Source organism: Delphinus delphis, chromosome 1 (assembly GCF_949987515.2).
Source record: "Delphinus delphis chromosome 1, mDelDel1.2, whole genome shotgun sequence".
In the NCBI taxonomy this organism is placed as follows: Eukaryota; Metazoa; Chordata; class Mammalia; order Artiodactyla; family Delphinidae; genus Delphinus; species Delphinus delphis.
The window spans coordinates 7,659,160-7,677,935 of record NC_082683.1 but is presented as its reverse complement, the minus strand read 5'-3'; the positions used below and the strand labels follow the sequence as shown (position 1 = coordinate 7,677,935).

The window sequence follows — 18,776 nt, the reverse complement described above, 5'->3', positions numbered from 1 at the left end:
TGAACCTTTGTCCCCTGCAGGGGAAGCTTGGAGTCTTAACCACTAGACTGCCAGGGAAGTTCCTGATTTTTGAGTAAAGACCTCAAGCAAATAAGGGAGTGAGTGATCTATGTACTTCTCTGTGGGAAGAAGATTCCTTGTAGAGGGAGCCACAAGTACCAGGGACCTAGGAGGGGTGAAGAGCGTGCCTACAGTTTAAGGAGGACCATGAGCCCAGGGTGGCTTAATGGTTGGAGTTAGGGGAGGTTACAGGTCAAAGAGAGGTCAAAGAGATATGAGGTCAAAGAGATAATGTGGTGGGTGGGTACTGCCTTCTAGGCCAGTGTAAGGGCTTCTTTTATTCTGAGGGGATTAGGAAGCCACTGGAGGGTTTTGAGCAGAGAAGTGACATAACCTTAGTTAAGTTTTAACAAGACTGTTTCAGCGGCTGTTTTGAGAAAGGACGAGGGACGAACAGGGAGACCAGTCATGATGCTGTTGAAATAATCTAGAACACCGCTAATGATGACTCAGACCAATAACAGCAGTGGACCTGGTGAGAAGCAGTTGAATTCTGCGTCTATTTTATAGGCAGAGCTGAGAAATTTGTGGGCAGACTGAATAGGAAAAGGGTAAAACAGGAGTAAAGGATGACCCCAAAGTTTTGAACTGAGTGACAAAACTGGAAGGACAGAGTTGACATTTACTGTGATGGGGAGACTAAGAGGATCAGGTTTGGGGTGAAATATAAGGAACTTGATTTAGATATGTGAATTCCAAGGGTCTTTTAGACATTTGAGGTGTCCAGTGTCTGCAGTACAGGAGGGAGGTATGGGCTGGAGATACAAATTTGGGGGTCAACAGTGAGTGTCTGATATTGAAAGCTGTGAGACTGAAGTTATTTAACCATTTAAAATGAGAGTTGAATGGAGAACATTATGGAGGTTCCTTAAAAAACTAAAACTAGAATGACCATATGATACAGCAATCCCACTACTGGGCATTTACCCTGAGAAAACCGTAATTCAAAAAGACACATGCACCCCTATGTTCATTGCAGCACTATTTACAATAGCCAGGGCATGCAACCTAAATGCCCATTGACAGATGAATGGATAAAGAAGATGTGGTACATATAGACAATGGAATATTACTCAGCCATAAAAAGGAACGAAATTGGGTCATTTGCAGAGACGTGGATGGACCTAGAGACGGTCATACAGAGTGAAGTAAGTCAGAAAGAGAAAAACAAGTATCGTATATCAACGCATATATGTGGAATCTAGAAAAATGGTACAGATGAACCAGTTTGCAAGGCAGAAACAGAGACACAGATATAGAGAACAAATGTATGGACACCAAGGGGGAAAAGCGGGGGGGAATGGTGATGGTGGTGGGATGAATTGGGATTGACATATATATACTAATATGTATGAAACAGATAATAAGAACCTGCTGTATAAAAAACTTTAAAAAATAAAATGAGGGTTGAGTCTAGAGTTGACCCCAAGGCCAAAGTGCCTTCTGGAATGCTATGCTGCTTCTCCATATCTCCTTTGCCATTATGAACTTGGACCATTCTGGAATATAGTTGGCCCTCTGTATATGCGGGTTCCACATCCAGATTAAACCAGCCACGGTTTGAAGACTCCAGAAAGTTCCAGAAAGGCAAAACTTGAATTCGTCGCCCGCTATCAACTATTTACATTGTATTTACAACTATTTACACTGCATTAGATATTATAAGTAATCTAGAGATGATTTAAAGTACATGGGAAGGTTATAAGCAAACACTACACCATTTTATATAAGGAACTTGAGCATCTGCAGATTTTGGTATCTCTTGGGGTCCTGGAACCAACCTCCTGCAGATACTGAGGGACCACTGAACTGCCACACAGCAGGAGTGGTGAAGGGATCACAGCCTGAAGCCCAGATGGCCTAGATTCATATGCCACTTCCCTGTCCCCTTTACACAACTGTTGAGGAGATAACAAATTAATATATGAGAGTGGCTTGTACATAGAAAATGCTCATAAAATGCACATTTATCAACCAAGGGTGATTTCCTCAGCCCAATGCCAGCTGATCCAAACATCAAGCTCATACTATGGATGCTTCCTTCAATCAAAAAGTTACCTTGGGGGCTTCCCTGGTGGCGCAGTGGTTGAGAGGCCGCCTGCCGATGCAGGGGACACGGGTTCGTGCCCTGGTCTGAGAAGATCCCACGTGCTGCGGGGCGGCTGGGCCCGTGAGCCATGGCCGCTGAGCCTGCGCGTCCGGAGCCTGTGCTCCGCAACGGGAGAGGCCACACAGTGAGAGGCTCGCGTACCGCAAAAAAAAAAAAAAAAAAAAAAAAAGTTACCTACTCAGATAGGGCCTATTTATCTCCCCTTAGCACCTCAACACAACACTGTGAAATTCACTATTTTATGTACCAAACCCAAAGGTTACAAAATGTGAACAAAATAACGTGCTCGGCTATTTTTTTAAAAGATATTCTTATCAACTCCGTTTAAAAACCCACACAATAGTGAGTCACAAGACGACTAAGAAGCTATTTTAATCATCTTTCTCTTCAGGATCATTTCTCTTCTGCTCTTCTGATTCTCAGATCCTCCTTCCTGTTTGGCCATCTTCCTTGTAGCCAAGGCCTACTTTTAAAATATTTTGGAACTTACTTTAATATCCATAATTCACAGAATGAAGGCAGTCACAAGTTTCTATACAATAGCAAGCCTTAGACTCTAAAAATAGAAATAGCAAACATCTTCCCCCTAGAGACAGTACAAGTAGGAATGCCCTAGCCGGCAGAAGGTCCTTCAAACCTCCGAATTCTGAATTTTCAAAATGATGAGTACATCTGAAGGGGTAAAGCAGCATCTTATTACATTCATGGGGAAAGAGTGAGGCATGCAAATAACACGACAGAACCTGTGCCTGAACCTGATAAACCTCTGCAGAGTTTATCTTCTGGATAGAGAGGAGAGAAACAATACACATGCATGACATGGAGAAACAAAACTGGCAATAGAAGCCAATAAACATCATTAACTGTATAGGCATAAATGTATATAAACTTGGTAAAAAATAAATTAACAATTATCTGCACAGTGGGATTACAGGTGACTTTGGCTTTCTTTTACCTATATTGTCTAAAATTGTTGTTAACAGGAATACATTATATTTTTTGGAAAAAGGAAAAAGTTGATTTAGTCCAAATGTGCTCAAGAGTAGTGGCTGAGGGCATGGACTCTGGAGCCTGGACACCTGCTCTTCCACTAATTGGCCAGGTGACCTTGGGCAAGTGACCTAACCTCTCCACATCCCACACCCTGACCTGCTGGAAAAAAAACAAAGATGATTGTACCATCTTAGAGAACGAAATCGTAAATGTAAAGGCCTTGGCATAGGTTGGCACACAGTAAGTGCTGCAGAAACGCTTGCTCTTATTACATGAGCTGGTAGGTTTCATCAACTGCAGTACCTAAGATAATGTTCATGAGATGCGTTGAACTTGAGCAAAAATTTTCAAGGTCAGGGAAAATATATTTGCAATAGGGTAACCACCTGAGAACTGAAGAGACTGAACATGACAAAGCTCAACCCCCTTGAACAAGCAAACAGTGACACAAGAACCAACTGGAGCATCAAGACTGACACAATAGGAAAGTTTTATTTTAAAAACAGCAACTCCTAATTGGCTCCAGGAAAGATCATGTACCACATGCCAACACATCTGGCTCTTGGTCTTCACCCACCCCTTTGTTTTCCACAAAAAGAAGAGACTCAAAGAAGATTCCTTCTGAATGTGTATCACCATTTATTGTAGTTTGCGTCAGGAACTGAACAGAGGACATTGTCTGTGGAGCGGGAAAGAAAGGAAAAGAAAAAGAAAGTATGTTTTTGTAGACTTAATTTCTTCAAAACACTTTATGGTTTCAAATTCTTTTTTACCCCAAAGGAGATTCAAGAATCCGAGTATGGTTAAGTAGGGAGCAGTAATACAAAAAATCGTGTGTGTGTGTGTGTGTGTGTGTGTGTGTGTGTGTGTGTGTGTGTGTGTGTGTGTGTGTGTGTGTGTGTGTGTGTGTGTGTGTGTGTATGTTTTTCTTTGTGTGTGTTTTTACAAGCAGATGTACTTCCACATTTCTTGCACCCCTTTTTTGCTTTGGTAAGGCCAAGCCCCACAGGACACATCATACAAACGACCCCTGCCTTGAACTCACAGACTCAAGGGTTGAGGAATTTATTTACCCTCGCAGGATAACTATAAAGGTTTCCAACTGTCACATAGCATTAAAAATAACCCAACCCCCCCCAAACCGTAAGACGCGAAATCCTGATACACTTAAATGCTTCCTTTGCTGCAGCTGTTCCTCAGATTCCTAATCGTGGACTCACTACAAGGACCAGAGCAACAGGATTCTCTTCATTTTGTTTAGAATAAAAAAAAATTTTAAGGGACATTTCAAAATAATAAAAAAAAAAAAACTGAAATTCAAATTCTGAAAATATCTTGCCTTTTTTATTAATCATGTCATCTAACACCAATTAAAAAAACAAATATGTGAATATGATATAAAAATACGATCCCAGGATTAACACTTTGTTGCAGGCACAGTTATCTCACAGAATAAATGTTTGGAGGGCCAGGGAAAAGAGTTTATTTTTGTTTTTGCTTCTCTTAAAAAAAATCCACAGCAGTGCAAGTAGGATCAGGATGGGGCCGGCGGGGGGAAGAGTCTTAGCAGCAAAATGTCCAAGGTTCTCTAATCACAATCAAAACCAACGGATACTGGATTTAGGAAAAAAAAAAAAAAAAAAAAAAAAAGGGATGAAGGGGATGCTGCCCAGACCCATTCGTCATCAATCACTAAAAGACTTCCGTAGCAAAAGCCCCAAATTGTGACATATGAAGGACGTGCTCTATTACACAAGCAATCATAAAACGTATCCCTCAAGCTTTTGACCACGTCTGTCACTTAAATATATGTACAGGAATTGGGCTCCTCTTCTTATTCATGTCCTTTCCGGTCTCCACTGTTTGGTCACTCTGGGTAGGCTCTTGGTGTATTTTGCCACTTCTGGCCTCCAACATGTGAACAGCATTTGCACCACCGATGCTGCTCCTGCCTGCCTCGCCGGCCTTGGCTGTTTCTCGCAGAGGGTGGGCAAGGGGGATGGTTTAATGATCATTGTTCTGTTTCTCTCTCATCCAGGCATGAATCTGTTCTTTCAGTTCTGGCACTGAGAAAAGAAAGGAAAGAATTAATACCCCAGATGGGAGGGCTCTTCCTGAGAGATGATGCTTGTAGTTCTGTATAAAAGGAAAGAAAAGGCAATTCATCCCCTCACTGAACTGAAGGCTGAAGAAGAAATAGGACATGAAAAGTAAGAACTGGAATTCTGTAGTGAAAAAGAGCAAAGAATGTTTTATGTCTTGTCCATTAAGTGTCAGAAACCATGTAGTGTCTGGATTTGTTAAATTTCCCCCTTTTGACTACTCTCTGATACACGATTTTGGCCTCACTGCTCGGTACAGCTGCAGGCACTGCAGTTCGAGCCATGCCCTCCTCTACCTGGCTCCAGCATGCTCTCTGTCAGCGTCTGTCGGTTGAAGGGGTCCGTGGGGGAGTTCAGCAAGTGCCGCAGGATGATGGAGCGGTCCATGATGGTGCCAGAGGGCAGCCGCACGGGGTCAGTCATCAGGGTGTCCATCAGAGGGTCTACAGAGACAGAGCAAAGCAAACTCTGATCTAACAATAGAGCCTAAAACTGAAAAAGAAAACAGAGTCCCTCCTATCAGTGAAAAATATAACCATAGGAAACAGCAACCAAACGGCCCCTACCAGGCCCCCAAGTTTAGGAGGAAATCAGCATTAGATAAAGGCATACACTTCACCTTTTGTAGAGAGGGGAAGCACCCTTTTGTCAGCTACTGCTGGGAGGAAAGAACAGACAAAAAAGACAGCAGGACAGACAGGCCCTCCCGAGCTGTATGGCGAAGATGGCAGGCTAGAATCAACCTTTCCTCTTAGGACTACTCAGAATTCTTTGAAAACATGAGTCCCCACTTGTAAAGGCAAGATTGACCTTAGAATCTTCAGGGTTGTTATCTGGTTTGAAATCAGGCTGAGGACTTTTTTCTCTTGTAATTTATAATATGAACTAAAGGTAGATAAACAGAATTTCAATTTCTGACCAGTGTCTCAAAAAGCAATGAGAGGGGGCTTCCCTGGCGGTGCAGTGGTTAAGAATCTGCCTGCCAATGCAGGGGACACGGGTTTGAGCCCTGGTCCGGGAAGATCCCACATGCCGCGGAGCAACTAAGCCCTTGCGCCATAACTACTGAGCCTGTGCTCTAGAGCCCGCGAGCCACAACTACTGAGCCCACGTGCCACAACTACTGAAGCCCACGCACCTAGAGCCCGTGCTCCGCAACAAGAGAAGCCACTGCAGTGAGAAGCCCACGCGCCACAACGAAGAGTAGCCCCCGCTCGCCGTAACTAGAGAAAGCCCACGCACAGCAACGAAGACCCAAGGCAGCCAAAAATAAGATAAATTAAATTAAAAAAAAAAAGTAATGAGAGCACAGAATGTCCTCTTCTAATGTTACATGTTTCAAGTTAACTCAAATCAAAGAATTCCACGTGAAAAAAGCGGGCCCACTCGCCTCTGAACTCGTCTGGGGCGTCACTGTAGTCGATTTCTGCACGCGCGTTCTTGGCCACGATCTCCTCCACCTTCTCAGCCAGAAGTTTAAACTTCTCTATCGCTATTGTGGATTTGATCCCTGCCTTCCGCATCTTCAAAATAACTTCTTCAAACAATTCTTTGCTGTAGGATCTCTGAAAATGAGGAAAGACACCGTGAGACGTAAATATATTTTAAGTGGAAAAAAGCAAGCTGCAGAAAATACCCAAAGCATCATCTGTTTTCTAAAAAAGCCCTAAAATTCTAATGTACATATATAAATACTTTGACATGGCTATAAATACATAAAGACTGGGCTAATACGCACCAAACTGTACAAGGCCTCTGGAAAGGGCTTCAGGATTGAGGCAAATGAGGGGAATTTTAAAAAGTTTTAATTACTTTTATAGCAAACATCCATTTCTCTTAAAATTTAAATATTAAAAAGAGAAGGAAATATTAAAAAGAGAAGGACTGAAAGTCTACTTCAGTCCTTGCCAGGCACTGAGCCCTAGCAGCCTATGAGAGGAGGTGGAAATTTCAGTTCTTTTCCCTAAAGGTAAACATGGTGAAAACAACCCAATATAGTTCATAATCAACAAGCGCGTTCTCCCATTCCCTGTCAATCCTTATTTAAGATCTCTCAGTTCAACGCTGTTAAATGTCAGGGGCTCTGCTGACGGGAGCAGACAGGGTTTATGCCTGTGAGAGTGGGAGGGCTGGTCTACACAGCAAGCGCCCACCAAAGACCCAGGCAAGCCTGGGTTTCAATCCTGGCTTTACCATCTACCTGCTGTGTGGTCTTAGAGAAAGCTCTAACTCTCCTGAGCCCCAGTTTCCTCAGGTGTAAAATGGGGGTAGTAACACCTACCCCACAGGTGCCTAATTTATATAAATCACTGCCATTTCAAAATATCAAAGTATATCGTATTTTGCATTTACGGCAAAATCACTGAATGCTTGTCACTTTAGTGACAGTGATGCAAATGGAGGAGGGGAATGACTAAATCTGAAACTCTGAATGACAGGACCATAATCTGTGACCTGTGATTTCTAAACGAGGATTCACATGAACATCATGGGATGAACTCATCTCAATACTTGTGTTCCCTTAGAAGGCTGGAATGAAAGTCCTCAGTCTTTCTTCGGTTCTTTTTTAACTTCAGTTTCTAAATAAGTGCACATGCTCGCTTTCTCTCTCCACACACAGCCACGCCCCTTATTTAATCCATGCAACTCAGGGGAAAAGAGAGGAGAGGACAAAAAGCCAGCAGGGCACTTGGGCCTGGCAATAATCCTTTAAAATAATTTGAAAAGTTCAGAGAGCCTCGGTTATAGTTTTCTGAAACTAAATTACTACATTAGGTCAACAGATACTTTATTTGGTGTCTACTTATTATGAGCCAGGTAAGCTACAGTCCCCGTCCCTTTGGGAAGAGGCACAGGGGATAAATGGCCAAAGGGTTATGGTGAGATGTTGGAAGGGCAAAAACGCACAGGGTGGGTGCTGCTATCCACACTACTGAGACGATTCATCTTGAACTTCTCTGTGTAAACAAGTAGTCATTCTTAGCCCATTTACTATTCTCGAAAATATCACCCACTCTATTTCTCAAAAGATGATTGAGTTTTTAACCAACTGACTTCTGCCTGTTGTTAAGTCAACTTCTAAGATAGAGCAGTGGAGTGAGCATTATCAGAAATCAAAGGGTAGGGACTTCCCTGGTGGGGCAGTGGTTAAGAATCCGCCTGCCAATGCAAGGGACATGGGTTCGAGCCCTGGTCCGGGAAGATCCCACATGCTGCGGAGCAACTAAGCCCGTGTGCCACAACTACTGAGCCCACGAGCCACAACTGCTGAAGCCCGCGTGCCTAGAGCCCATGCTCCGCAACAAGAGAAGCCACCGCAATGAGAAACCTGCACACCGCAACAAAGAGTAGCCCCCGCTCGCTGCAACTAGAGAAAGCCTGTGAGTAGCAATCAAGACCCAGCACAGCCAAAAAAACAGAAATAAGAAATCAAAGGGTACTTATGATAAGAGGACATGGCACTCAGTTTCAAAGAGCAGTGGTGCCAATGAATCGACCAAATACAGATTACTGAGTTGCTGCTTCAAGTTCAGTGTGGATGGTGTCAGAGAGGAAGCAAAGATGTTGTGGGTTTTTTTGGCTGTGCTGGGTCTCGGTTGTTGTGTGCGGGCTTTCTCTAGTTGCGGCAAGTGGGGGCTATGCTTTGCTGTAGCGCACGGACTTATTGTGGTGGCTACTCTCGTTGTGGAGCACGGGCTCCAGGCGCGCGGGCTTCAGTAGTTGCAGCACATGGGGCCCAGAGCGCACGGGCTTCAGTAGTTGTGGCGCGTGGGCTCAGCAGTTGCAGTGTGCGAGCTCTAGAGCACATGGGCTCAGTAGTTGCGGCTTGTGGGCTCTAGAATGCGGGCTCAGTAGTTGTGGCGCCTGGGCTTAGTTGCTCCGCGGCATGTGGGATCTTCCCAGCCCAGGGCTTGAACCCATGTCCCCTGCATTGGCAGGCAGATTCTTTTTTTTTTTTTTTTGCAGTACGTGGGCCTCTCACTGTTGTGGCCTCTCCCGTTGCGGAGCACAGGCTCCGGACGCGCAGGCTCAGCGGCCATGGCTCATGGGCCCAGCCGCTCCGCGGCACGTGGGATCTTCCCGGACCGGGGCACGAACCCGTGTCCCCTGCATCGGCAGGCGGACTCTCAACCACTGCGCCACCAGGGAAGCCCGGCAGGCAGGTTCTTAACCACTGTGCCACCAGGGAAGCCCAGGCTGATTCTTAACTACTGGACCACCAGGGGAGTCCCAAGATGTTGTTCTTGACCTCAAGGACCTTACAGAATGGCTACAGAAATTAAACATAAAAATATCTGCAAATCATGTATCTGATAAAGGTCTAGTATCCAGAATATATAAAGAACTCACACAGAATATATAAAGAACAAAACAGAAAGAATCCAATTTAAAAAATGGATAGGGGCTTCCCTGGTGGCACAGTGGTTAAGAATCCACCTGCCGGGCTTCCCTGGTGGCGCAATGGTTGAGGGTCCGCCTGCCGATGCAGGGGACGTGGGTTCATGCCCCGGTCTGGGAGGATCCCGCATGCCGCGGAGCAGCTGGGCCCGTGAGCCATGGCCGCTGAGCCTGCGCGTCCGGAGCCCGTGCTCCGCAACAGGAGAGGCCACAGCAGTGAGAGGCCTGCGTACCAAAAAAAAAAAAAAAAAGAATCCACCTGCCAATGGAGAGGACACAGGTTTGAGCCCTAGTCCAGGAAGATTCCCACATGCCGTGGAGCAACTAATAAGCCCATGCACCACAACTACTGAAGCCCGGGAGCCTAGAGCCCGTGCTCCGCAACAAGAGAAGCCACCTCAATGAGAAGCCCACACACTGCAACAAAAAGTAGCCCCCGCTTGACGCAACTAAAGAAAGTCCGCGTGCAGCAATGAAGACCTAATGCAGCCAAAAATAAATAAATAAGATAAAAAATGGATGAAGGGGAGTTCTCTGGTGGTCCAGTGGTTAGGACTCGTGCTTTCACTACCGAGGGTCTGGGTTGAATCCCTGGTCAGGGAACTAAAATCCCACAAAGCTGCTGGGTGCGGCCAAAGAAAAAGAAAAAGATGAAGGATCGAACAGACATTTCTTCAAAAAAGATATACAAATGGCCAGCAAGTACACGAAAAGATGTTCAACAGCATTTGTCATTAGGGAAATGCAAATCAAAACCACAGTGAAATACAACTTTACTCCCACTAGGGTGGCTATTTAAAAATAAAAAAACAAAACAGAAAATAGCAAGTGTTGGCGAGGATGTGGAGAAATTAGAACCTTCGTACACTGCTGGTGGGAATGTTAAACATAGAATTACCATATGACTCAGAAATTCTACTCCTAAGTATATCCCAAAGAATTGAAAATAGGTATTCAAACACTTTTACATGAATGTTCACAGGATACTATTTATAACAGCCAAAAGGTGGAAACAATTCAAATGTCCAGCAATGGATGAATGAACAAACCAACCATGGTATAGCCATATAATGAAACATTAAGCCGTAAAAAGGAGTAAGGTACAGATACGTGATATAACATGAATGAACCTCGAAAGCATGCTACATGAAAGAAGCCAGGCACAAAAGGTTATACACTGTATGATTCCATTTACATGAAATATTCAGAATAGGCTAATAGATAAATGTAAAAATAGGTAAAATAAAGACAGAAAGCAGTTTAGTGGTTGCCAGGAGCTGGGGTGAGGACGAAGGGACACTGACTGCTTAATGGGTACGGGATTTCCTTGTGGGGGTGATTAGAGGTGATGGTTGTACAATACTGTGAATGTACTAAATGCCACTGAATTACACACTTCAACATGGTTAATTTTATGTTATGTGAATTTCACCTCAAAAAAAAAAAAAAAAAAAAAGGAAGGCTGCAGGACTTCCCCGGTGGCGCAGTGGTTAAGAATCCGCCTGCCAGTGCAGGGGACATGGGTTTGAGTCCTGGTCTGGGAAGATCCTACATGCTGTGGAGCAATGAACCCCGTGTGCCACAACTACTCAGCCTGTGCTCTAGAGCCCGCGAGCCACAACTACTGAGCCCACATGCCACAACTACTGAAGCCCACGCGCCTAGAGCCCGTGCTCCGCAACAAGGGAAGCCACCGCAATGAGAAGCCCGCGCACTGCAACGAAGAGTAGCCCCCGCTCGCTGCAACTAGACAAAGCCTGCGTGCAGCAATGAAGACCCAACACAGCCAAATAAATAAAGAAATAAATTTATTAAAAAAAAAAAGGAACGCTGCATAGGAGAAGTGAGATTTCACATGGGCTCTTTTTTTTTAAAATTTTTATGGTTGTGTCGGGTCTTAGTTGCGGCATGAGGGATCTTCGTTGAGGAATGCGGGATCTTTCACTGAGGCATGCGGGATCTTTCACTGCAGTGCGTGGGCTTCTCTTTAGTTGTGGTGCGCGGGTTCCAGAGCGCAAGGACTCTGTAGTTTGTGGCACGCGGGCTCTCTCGTTGAGGCACGCGAGTTCAGTTGTTGTGGCGCGTGAGCTTAGCTGCCCCGCGGCATGTGGGATCTTGGATCCCCAACCAGGGATTGAACCTGTGGTCCCTGCATTAGAAGGTGGATTCTTTACCGCTGGACCACCAGGGAAATCCCAAGATTTTTTTAAAAATTTTTTAAAAGTCTTTATTGAATTTGTTACAATATTGCTTCTGTTTTATGTTTTGGTTTTTTGGCCAGGAGCCATGTGGGATCTTAGCTCCCTGACCAGGGATCGAACCCACACCCCCTGCACTGGAAGGCGAAGTCTTAATCACTGGACCACCAGGAAGTCCCCATTACGTGGGCTCTTTACTACTATTGTTGTTTAATGGAACATGGTGTGAACAGACAGCGTTCCATGAACAACAGATCTGCCGTCCATCTGCCCGGAAACCACAGGCAGACTTGGCCCTCAGTGCAGCTCACTGTGTCAGGCTAAGACCTCTCTCTCTCCTGGGCTCCAGGGACAACTGTCCTGTCGCACTTCCTCTCTGACGAGGGGCTCTCTCCTCAGGCCTGTGAGTGTAAGGCTCAGGGCTCCTCGCGCTGGGGCCTTCTGTCACCTCTCCCGGGCACCTGTCTTCCGCCCGCTCTCGGTGCACAGGAGAGAAGGCTCTCAGTTTCTTCCCTTGCTCGGCTGCTGTTTTTTTCTCCTCTGTCTTCCCAGGAAAACAAGACATACCAGACGGAACCAGAGCGAAGCAAGAGCGCTGCTCCCAAGGGAGAAGATGAAATTCCACCACCTCCCTGGAGCCTTCTAGTCTTCCATCCTTCCACCCCCAGCGCCCCCAGCCCCTCTTCCGAAACAATCCAGTGGGCAGGCTCCTCATCAGCTTACAGCCCATATAAATGGAAAGTGTCCAACAATGAAGACAAACGCCACACTGTACAAGGCAGCAGAGAAACCACTGCAAGAGTGTTTTTCTCTCCACTGTGCCGCTGGCACTTGTGTGCCTGCTTCACGTGTCTGCAAGAACAGGGCTATTTAGACATTCGAGAAGACCCACGTGTCACTGTGCAGAAACCACTGCCTGTGACTCAAGCCACGTGCCACCACAGGCCACCACCTGTGCCACCACCACAGTCCATAGGCATTACCAGGCAGTGTGGACGTTTTGTTGGTCACCAAGGAAAGGCAGCTGGAAGCACTCGGAAACACTCCTTTGTCACCCACTTGGTTTGCACCGTCTCAGTGGGTGTGCTGTGCTCATGCACACTGCAAACTTTATGTTACGTGTTATAACCGCTTGCGACGTGGCAGCCACAGCAAGACCTACCAGGAGAAGAGGGAGCAGGCTAAACGACCCTTCTGAGTCCCTGACAGTGAAAGCAGAGGAGGCCCCGGGCACTCCTCACACCCGATCTCTGGCTGGGCCGGAGAGGCCCAGCTCCAGCCGGCCTGCTGCCCAAGCAGACGACCTGACCTTGCCTGGGGAGCGTTGTCATTTCCTGTCCCTCTTAAGGCTACCGCTTATCTTCCATTTCTCAATATGTGCGGCATCATACAGTCGTAGGCTAGAGAATCATTTTAGCATCTACCCAAAGTAACTGCAAACACCTAACCTGCTCTTTTAACGCGACTTTTTATGGAAAAACTGCTTTAGACATATGTGGTTTTTTCCATTGCAGGTGCTTTGTCAAGACCACATCTCTTGCTTTATCCAAAAGTACCCATGTATGAGAATTATGTCTCAATAAAGCTGTTATTGAAAAATAAAAAGTACCTACAATTCCCCTATTTTGACCTTTGGATGAGATATAAGTAAAGAACCTTCTGGAATGCCTAGTGATGGTTACCCTGAGATGTGAGTTAATACTTGGATAAATAATGTGAACAAAGATGCGGAGACTGAAACGGACATGGCACTTTGGGGGCATTTTAAGTGGAGAGCAGAGAAGCTGAGAACATGGGCTCAGGGCCAGACTGCCAGGTGGGAGTCCTGCCTCTGCCTCACATCAACTGTGCAGCTCGTTAACCTCCGTGTGCCTCCCTGAAAAGCAAGGAATCCAACTAAACCTCAATCGTAGGATCCTGTGAGGATTACAAGTGAAAACATGAAAAGTGGCTAAAACTTGATGCGTGGTTAATAACACCAGTTATTATAACGCTGAAGATGCTGCAGGACACAGGACCGTGGAGGGAGGGGAAGCCCTTCATGAGATACTGAAAAATTAAACATCGAGGCCGGACAGGGGCCGCTTGGACTAAATTGGTAGCTGTGGAAATGAAAACCACAAAATGGATACGATCAGAGGGACGCAAGGAATAAAGGAGGGAAGAATGTAAAGATAACGTAACGGTTTGAAACCTGGAACCACAGAAATAATGGCAGCACTGAAGCTGTTATTAAATCTCCTTCTTGGGAAGAAGATTTGGATTCCCTGCGAAAACCAGGCTCTTTCTGGAAATGCAACCGATTTGTCGAGTGAGGCCCTTAGTAAGATGGGTACAAACTCAACTGGAGACGGATCTGAGAGCCAAATCTGCTCTTTACGCCCAAAGGAAAACAACTGAGTCACATCCATTTACACCAGACAAGTTCCCCTTGCTACTGTGGCCATTATTTCTATTTACATACTAAAAACTTCTCAAACCATGTTTTGAAAAGTGTCACCTTCCTTGATTTCAAGTGGGGAAAATCCAGGAACAGATGGATATGTAATCGCGCAGGGTCTGCCGGGAAATCCACAGGGAAGCAAACTCAAGTCACCCACCTCAGGAGCCTGAACTCCAGGCTCCCTCTGAAACTGTTCCCTTGGGCACTAACCTGGTCGTCAGCAATGGCTTTAGCGAACCGGGCACAGTCCAGCTGCAAGTAAATATCCGTCAGTTGGTCCAACAGCTTCTTTGGTTCAAAGCCATATTTCTCAGGGTTTTCCACTTTCAGGTCACGGCACTTAGGACCACAGAGTTGCTGAAGATTAAAGTTCAGCATCGCAGCCAATCGGGGTCCAAGTTCCTAGGAAATCACAGGATAATAGGACAATTCATGGTGTTGAGACAAGCAAGAAGGACCCAAAACTCCCATTTCAGTGGAGGAACAGGAATTGGCAGGCCCAATCTTCAAAGAATCCCTTATATGTGCTATATCATACGCTGAAGAAGGACACTCCATTCAAACTTTTCTTTACTCTCCGTTTCTAATCCAGTAATTCTAATACTTCATAGAATGTTGCATGCTGATGGAATATTTATAAATACCAAAAAGGCAACATTTTCATTAAATTCATGCTTTTATTATAAAAACAAGGATCACTTCGAATTTGTTAATAGGTAAAAGAGGGAAACTATTCATAATTCCATCATCATCACACGTGTCATGAAAGTTTCTGGAGTATGCTCTTTCAGCCATCATTTTATGCATTATTTTTCTATAAATTTCAAGTCCCTGACAGTTCAGGCAATATGCACTATTCTTATTTATTTATCAGATGCAAAGAGTGAAGAAATATAAAAGAGGTAGAAGATAAAATTTATGTCTTGAATAGTTTTAAATCTAGCCAGTGAGACAAGACAAACTTAAATGAAACAACTAAAAACTAATTATGAAATAATACGCTATAACCCCACAAGGTGACACAGTACCTACTACAGGTGGGCATACATTGCTTTAAGCAAACCTGAAATAGGAAAACCTGGCTTATAGAGTATTAAACACTGGCCATAAAAAATGAGCTGTGAAAGCTTCTCTTTAAGTAACAAGGTTTTCATTAAATTTCATGACTGGATTTATACAAATTCAACTTAAATTTGGCTTCTAAAGGACCTGCTTTTGCACAAAGTAAAAAGTACTCCTGTATTTAATTGTTAAGAAACTGTGAGGTAAAGGAGGGATAAGAATAGGATATAATTGGTAATTTTTTTTTTCCTGAAGTGGGAGAGTTTTGTGTTAACCAGCAAAGAAGGTGAAAACAGTGCAGCAAAGGAAAAGGAAAGATCAAAGCAGGCACAGGCAAAGGCTGGGGGGCAGAAGACTGTGACCCAGGTGTATGGAGAGCTCAGATCAAAGAGTAGGTCTTGAAAAACATTAATTTTAATTGACATGAAAATAATCGACTTAGCTTTCAATAATGTCCTTTACAAAAAATGAAGAATTTAGAACTAAAAATAGGCTTTATGATAATTTAGTCTCAAGCAATTTTTATAGTTTCTGACCTTCTGAACAATCAAAGAGCACTGCCATCGGAGTAGTTGAACACAAAATAAAACATGACTTAGAGCAGGGATTGGCAAACTGCTAGCTGCAAGACATATCTGGCCTGATGCCTCACTTCATGGAGTTTTATTGGAACACAGCAACAGCATAGCTAGCAGCTGCAACAGAGGCCATGTGGCCTACAGTGCCTAAACTATTTACTGTCTGGCCTTCATAGAAAAAGTTTAAAGAAGTCCATTGCAAACCTTTAAGGGAAGCAAGTGTCTGAAGTACCTTATCTAAATGAGTTGAGTGTTCTTACGCTTTCAGTGATGCACTGTTTTGCTTCATGTTCTGCTGCTCTGGCACTGAAATCTATTTATGAAGAGACATGAAATGTAAAGGGGACAGAGGAGGGGGCTCATCTCTTGAGTTGCACGTAGGACAGGGTGTAGTGATAATGATGGAGGTGAGAGTAAACAGGGAAACTGGAGGAGACGTGGAGTAAAATTATATCCCACTGTAAACTTGTCTCCATGTGGGCAAGTCACTACCAAATCTCAGGCCCCTTTCTTGCCTTCCTCACTATCCTGGCCCCGGCCTCACCATAAGACTTCCAAACTCTGTGTGTGTGTTTGCGTGCGTGCGTGTGTGCGTGCGTGCGTGCGTGCGTGTGTGTGTGTGTTGCGGGGGATTGTTGAAGAGAAGCAGAGATCTTCATTTATGCCCCTCAGTTTCGATTTCAGAAACAGGATCCCGGTCTCATCAATCAAGTCATGGCCAAACAATCTGGCTACCTTTGCCCTATCATAAACCCTAATTACGGCTCTCATTAACCTTTGGTTTCCTGAGTGTAACAAACCTACACTGAAGAGAGCCAAAGATCTTATACACTATCAATTATTTCTACTTAATATAGTCTCATTTCCAATTGATGTCACCTACACTTTTCCTATAAATAAAATACTGGAGTCGACGATGACAAAAATATGTCACAGCTTCGACATTAATAATCCAATGTGCTGTCTCAGCAGAAAGTGATATCAGTTATCTTGGAAGTGACCTTTCGCAGACTTCAGACTATCGATAGAATGTTGTGTGTATCGATTAGCATAACTGGGAACAAAATCCGTAACAGAATCTCACCGATCGGTGACTGTGGTGCTGAAACACCCAGGATTTCAACAACTACTCTATTTAGTTATAAGTGATAGACTCTGAATGTGGAATCCAACAGACAAAACAAATACCCCCAAGGTTCTACTCACAGGTCTGAGGAATGGCTTCTGGACCTGCTTGGTGAGGATATGGAACATGTCCACGGTTTCTGTCGCCAGGGCAAGATACGAACGTGAAACGCGCTCATCCTGAGCGAGCTGGGACTGGCGGGCCTGCTGCTGATCCTGGGGAACAGTGAACAGATGCCAGACACATCTCAGTACAGTCAGCAGCTCAGCAAACGCCAAGTGTGAAGGAAAAATACAGTCAGCTCATAACTGGGGAAGTGCAGAATACAGCCAACATACTTAGGGAATGATACAACAACCTGTACAGCAAACCTCCCAGATAACTGGGGTTTATTCCTTTTGCCATCGGATGTCTTAGGGCTTTGAATAAGGGGACCTTGGCACATGACTTAACTTACATGAGACTCAGTTTCCTCAATGATAAAAGAACTCACCATCAGCTTCTATGCAGGACGCAATAAGTGATTCTTACATCCTGCCTGATACACGTGCTAATAAAGGATATTCACCTTCCTCAATAACAACGTCTGCGTAGTCATCGTTATTTTGAAAACCACAGGCGTGCTGCACTATCACTGGCCTATAGGTTTCGCCACAACACCAAGGGCCTGTAGATTGCTCAGCTTTTGAATTCTGTCTCTCCACATCGGTTAGGCTGTCAACCTCTACAACTGTCAGCATGCTTGCCTCTGGTGCCATCCTCCTCCTTCTACTCTGCCATAGGCTGGGAAACAAGACAATAAAGTGTGTTTGACTCATGGGTAAAATAAGGTGGAATCTACTGAAGGCTCTGTGATAGACCAAATACAGAAACATCAGTACGGGCTTAAATTCCTACATCTGCTCAGAGGCCTGTTTACTTTACCTTGGGGGAGGGGAAACAGCTAGAACAGCTGATGTAGCCACACGAGTGCCCCCTGGGTAAGTGCCCGGTGGAGATCCCGCACCAGTGCTGGGTGACCTGCCCACCGCCCTTCGGTCAGGAACGAAAGGCTGAAGCAGGGAGGATGGAGGGAGAGCAAGGTGAGAACCACCTCAGTGTGTGTGTGGGTGTCACATTCATTCATCAATCGTGTGATCCAGCCCCTTCCATAGGCCAGGCCTCCTTTAGGTCCTGGAGATGAAGCACAGAACGTGACCAAGAAGGCTCCCTACCTCATGGAATTTAGACGCTAGTTAGGGAGATAAGCAATAAACAGACACCCACCCAGATACAGATAAGTCTGATAACGATGAAGAAAAATAAAGCCGAGCTGGGGTGGCTGGGGTGGCGGCAGGGTAAGAGTGTGCTGGGGCTGGGGTGCTAGTCTGGAAAGGGTGGTCAGGGAAGGCCTCTCTGAGGAGGTAACATTTAAGCAGGTATCTGAAGGAAGTGAGTCAGCAAGATCCAGGGGAAAAGCACTCAGGGCTCAGGGAACAGCAAGTGCAAAGGCCCTGCTGTTCGGTGGAAGATCAAGGAGGCGAGTGGGGGCAGGGTAGCATGAACGAAGGGGAAGGGCGGGGCCGAGACTGCAGTGCCCTCCAGGCCCAGAGTGTGAGAATTCGGGAAGCCTGGAAGGTCTCTGAGCAGAGCAGGGATGAGAGGCTGACAGATTTTAACACCATCCTGCTGGAATGCACATGGGCAAGGGTGGAGGCTGAAACCAA

The 18,776-nt window shown here is 45.2% G+C and overlaps 1 protein-coding gene across 4 annotated transcripts in view; it reads right to left on the bottom strand.

Annotated features, from left to right (window-relative positions):
- Positions 1-3,789: 3,789 nt before the first annotated feature.
- UBE4B (ubiquitination factor E4B) overlaps positions 3,790-18,776 on the bottom strand; it is a 111,151-nt gene continuing 96,164 nt past the window's right edge. For all 4 annotated transcript variants that reach the window (XM_060013875.1, XM_060013887.1, XM_060013858.1 and 1 more), the window contains 5 exons: positions 17,151-17,285; positions 14,515-14,706; positions 6,656-6,830; positions 5,562-5,708; positions 3,790-5,229 (listed from right to left, as the gene is read on the bottom strand). In XM_060013875.1, coding sequence (XP_059869858.1) covers positions 5,168-5,229; positions 5,562-5,708; positions 6,656-6,830; positions 14,515-14,706; positions 17,151-17,285 — 711 coding nt within the window. In that variant the 3' untranslated portion in view covers positions 3,790-5,167. The remainder of the gene's footprint in view (positions 5,230-5,561; positions 5,709-6,655; positions 6,831-14,514; positions 14,707-17,150; positions 17,286-18,776) is intronic.